Source organism: Lathyrus oleraceus, chromosome 3, assembly GCF_024323335.1.
Source record: "Lathyrus oleraceus cultivar Zhongwan6 chromosome 3, CAAS_Psat_ZW6_1.0, whole genome shotgun sequence".
Lineage (NCBI taxonomy): Eukaryota > Viridiplantae > Streptophyta > Magnoliopsida > Fabales > Fabaceae > Lathyrus > Lathyrus oleraceus.
Window position 1 is genome coordinate 518,952,680 of NC_066581.1, and position 4,910 is coordinate 518,957,589.

The 4,910-nt window shown below is 32.9% G+C and overlaps 1 protein-coding gene across 1 annotated transcript; it reads left to right on the top strand.

The window, feature by feature from the left end:
* The first annotated feature begins 417 nt into the window (after positions 1-417).
* LOC127128578 (phosphate transporter PHO1 homolog 9) lies at positions 418-4,910 on the top strand. The gene is made up of 12 exons (XM_051057931.1): positions 418-1,004; positions 1,794-2,115; positions 2,246-2,294; positions 2,376-2,577; positions 2,701-2,821; positions 3,041-3,299; positions 3,432-3,536; positions 3,617-3,661; positions 3,814-3,963; positions 4,041-4,322; positions 4,411-4,550; positions 4,620-4,910. The coding sequence occupies exons 1-12, from the start codon at positions 455-457 to the stop codon at positions 4,726-4,728; spliced, it is 2,334 nt and encodes a 777-aa protein (XP_050913888.1). The 5' UTR covers positions 418-454; the 3' UTR covers positions 4,729-4,910.

Below are 4,910 nucleotides of genomic sequence, written 5' to 3' on the forward strand. Positions count from 1 at the left end.
ACAGAATATATTTTTTTATTTTATTTTTTATTTTATTGTAATAAAATATTTTTTTTTATTTTTTATTACATTCACTATTTAAGAATATATCATTTTATAAATACACATATTTCTATCTATATTTGTTTTATGATTTCATTTAATATAGATTTCAAATCCAAATATAGACTAGCCATTTTCGGTCAAATTACTACATATTTTTCTCTTCTTTTTTCTTTTACATAAAAAATTGTTTCAACTTTCATATTCTCTATCATAATTAAAAAGGAAAGTTTATTTAACACAAAAAAAAATTATAATCAATTATGATCATAAAATTTCTTGCCAACTCACTTACAAATTAAAAATTAAAAATATACTAAATTAGCCTCTATATATTGATGCACCATTTTACAATGAAACAATAAAGTTGTATTCTTCAATTCATTTTTTTCTTAACTCTTGTAATAAAAAGATGAAGTTTGGAAAAGAATTTGTGTCACAAATGGTGCCGGAATGGCAAAATGCATACATGAATTACATCTCTCTGAAATCCATTCTAAAAGACATTTCAAAGTTCAATGAACAAAATGAATCAAAAGCACCAATGGCATCAACACCAAAAGGATCATTGAGAAGAAGATTAACTCTCTATAGAGCTTTTAGTGGTCTTAATGGTAGTAATCAAAGAGATTCTTCAAGTAAAGGTGAAGATGAAGTTATACTCATTCGTTCTATAGAAGATGAAGATTCAAAAGGGTTGTATCAAACTATGTTTTTGAAGAGTTCTGAAGATGGAGCAGAAAAAGATCTTGAGTTTTTTAGGAAACTTGATTTTGAGTTTAATAAGGTTAATGGATTTTATAAGAAGGTGGTTAAGGAAGTTGTTGAGGAAGCTGAGGAGTTAAGTAAGCAAATTAATTATCTTATTGCTCTTAGAATAAAGGTGGATAAGGTTGGGTTTACAAATCTTGATACTAGCAATGGAAATTCTTCTTCAATTCCCTTTATGCATGCCAAACATGGTAAGCCTTTTTCATTTTCATTTTTGTTTTGGTTTGTTTACATTTTTGCAAGGATCTAGGTAGCATTGATAATTGAAATCAAAAGCATGTTTAGTGTGGTGTTGGAGTCGGAAAAAGATACACGCGACGGATAACAGACATGTTATTAGTCTAAAGTGTCTGTATTACATAGTTCAAATCAAAAGTATATTTGATTTTATGTTGAAGTCAAATACAGACACATGTCAGGTAACAGACATGTTAGTAATCTAAAGTGTTTGTACTACATAGTTCAAATCAAAAGCTTGTCTGGTAGCATATGCTATTAATCTAAAATGTTTGTGCTAGATAGCTCAAATCAAAAGTATGTCTGGTTTCATGTTGAAGTCACATACAGATATGTGTCGGATAACAAACATGTTAGTAATCTAAAATGTTTGTGTTACATAGTTCAAATCAAAAGCTTGTTTGATATCGCGTTGAAGTCAGCTACAAACACGTGTCAGGTAGCATACATGTTATTAATCTAAAATGTTTATGCTAGATAGTTCAAATCAAAAGTATGTCTGGTTTCATGTTGAAGTCAGATACAGACACGTGTCGGATGACAAACATGTTAGTAATCTAAAATGTCTGTGTTACATAGTTCAAATCAAAAGCTTGTTTGATATCGCGTTGAAGTCAGCTACAGATACTACGTATCAGGTAGCATACAAGTTATTAATCTAAAGTGTTTGTGCTAGATAGTTCAAAAATGAATCATAGAAGTTGATGTATTTTTGAGAAGTTGCAATCTAATTATTTTTGAAGGTCACTCAAGTCTACATATGGATGTGATTCATGAGGTTGAAATGAGCAATGACAGTCATTTAGAAGAAGATAGAAATCATGTGGCAAAAACCAATTCCAAGACTTCCATAGAGGGTTTTAGACCAGCTCCTCTAGAGGTTCTTGATCATGTGAAGATCAATGTGAACCCACCCGAAACGCCGGTATCAACCATAAAAGGACTTTTATCAAGTTCAAAATCTCATCATACATTTAACAAGAAAGAGCTTAAGAAAGCTGATGAACAACTTAGCACAGCCTTGAAGGAGTTTTATCATAAGCTTAGGCTTCTTAAAAAATACAGGTGACATAAATACTTATGAGACTGTTTCGTAGAGCTTATGAAAATTCTTTATAACATGTCTTCGGCTTATTTCCATAAGCTCTTCATATGAAAAAATTGATTATCTCTTACAAAGCTAATCTGTTTGCAGCTTCTTAAACTTGTTGGCATTCTCAAAAATCATGAAGAAGTATGATAAGGTATCCATTATGGTCTCACGAATAATCTTTTCGCTTCGAATTTTTTTCGAGTTTGGCCTTATCTGATGAATTCTACTACAGGTGAGTTCAAGGAATGCATCAAAAGATTACTTAAAGATGGTGGATAGTTCTTATGTTGGCAGCTCAGATGAGGTAAACAGGCTTATGGATCGGGTGGAACGTGCTTTCATTAAGCACTTCGCAAATGGGAATCATCGAAAAGGAATGAACTTATTGAGACCGACCGCAAAGAGGGAGCGGCATAGAACTACATTTTTATTAGGTGACTGCTTAATGGATTTTGTTTATTAATAATGTCAGTGATGGTTTCAAATTCCGGTTGCAGATACATTGTAGAAAAAATAAACTATGTGTTAAACTTACATTTGATCGGTTGATAAAACAGGACTATTTACCGGCTGCACGATCGCTCTCATTGTAGCACTTTTTATACTCATACATGCGAGAAATATTCTAAATAGCGAAGGTAGAACGAAATATATGGATAACATATTTCCACTTTATAGGTAAGTTAGAATTGTTCATTTGAACTCTTATCGTGCAATTAGATAATTGTATTTTCGCACGTTTTCATGAATACATGTCTAATACACACTATGAACACTGACACCTGACACGACACAGATACTTGATAATAATTTTAGAAAATAGACGAATTAATGGTTTCAGTCACAGTCATCAGACTCTAGGATTATTCATGATTTATGACCTTTAGCTTATTGCAGTCTCTTCGGATACATCGTCTTACATATGATCATCTACTCTGCGAACGTATACTTATGGAGGCGTTTTAAAATCAACTATTCATTCATATTTGGATTCAAAGAAGGAACCGAGTTAGGTTATAGAGAAGTATTTCTTCTTAGCTCCGGCCTAGCCGTACTTTCTATGGCTGCTATTCTCTCAAACTTGGATATGGAGATGGATGAAAGAACCAAAAGATTCTCAGCACTTACAGAGTTAGTGCCTTTAGGCCTAGTCATAGTAAGTTACGGAAAGTTTCACAAGTCATAAGCTGTTTCCGACGAAAACAGCTTATGACTTGTGAATAAGCTATTTTCAGCTTATAATCTATATGAAAACAATTTGAGTTTATTTAATGAATTTGTATTACAGGTTGTTCTTGCCATAACATTTTGTCCCTTCAATATCATATACAAATCGAGCCGCTTCTTCCTTATTCATTGTGTATTTCATTCCATTTGCGCTCCTCTCTACAAGGTAAACAAAGAAAAAAAATCGAAACTTATGTTCAAAACATCGTTGTAGATAGATACTAATATTGATTGATCGTTTTTCAGGTTAATTTTCCAGATAATTTCTTGGCAGATCAGCTTACCAGCCAGGTTTAGCATTTCACATTATACCAAATCTTAATATTAGTCCGTTCTTATACAATCATGCTTTTAAAACCGGAGCGAAACCAATTCAACCAGTTGAACCGAGAACCAGACAGTTAGTTTGATCCGTTTGCATATGCATTTTCTTCTGTGTTTAGGTGCAAGCATTTCGAAGTTTGGAATTCTACGCCTGCCACTATATTTGGGGCGATTTCACTACGAGATCGAACAAGTGCTCTGATAGTCACATCTATAAAACATTTTATTTAGTCGTCGCTATTATTCCATTTTGGATCCGTTTTCTTCAGGTACACACACTCTTTTCATTTTCCCGGAGTTTCGGTTCTAACATAACTGAATCTGACACGGATCTTATTATCTTAAGTGTCTTCGCCGATTAATTGAAGAAAGAAATACAATGCACGGACTCAACGGACTAAAATACGTCTCGACAATAGTTGCAGTTGCAATGAGGACTATTTCCAGTGAGTTTGGCGGTGGAACTGTTTGGACAGTTCTGGCTGCAAGTTCATCCGGCATTGCAACAATTGTTAATACTTATTGGGATATTGTCATGGATTGGGGCTTGCTAGAAAGAAACTCGAGAAATCCATGGTTAAGAGATAAACTTTCTGTACCATACAAAAGTGTATATTTTGTTGCTATGGTAAGTTAATATTTTGTGTGCTCATCATTCTTCAATATTTTTTATCTGCGCGAGGATTTGAATATCGGTTGTTATGATGGAATTTTAGGTGTTGAATGTTATACTGAGGCTTGCATGGATGCAATCTGTTATAGGCATTAAGGAAGCTCCATTCCTTCATAGAACAGCTCTGACAGCTATTGTGGCTTGTTTGGAGATTCTTCGGCGCGGAATATGGAATTTTTTCAGGTAAGTTATTGAAGTTATTGGCAATGATTGTTATTGGTAGTAGGAGTTGATGTTTTGAAAATTGAATAGGTTGGAGAATGAGCATTTGAACAATGTTGGAAAGTATAGAGCATTCAAATCAGTGCCTCTTCCTTTCAACTATCAAGATGATGATGATGAAGATAGTGCAGATACATAAAGAAAATGACACATTAAATTTGATTAGAGTATTTTTTATTTTTTGATATTAGATAGATAAATAAAAATCAAATAGTATACAAGTATTAGTTTAAGAGGTTTGTTAGAGTTAGTTAGAAGTAGTTGTGAATTTGATAGTAGACTTTGAAGCATTCTATTATATTATCTTTCTTTGATGTTTGA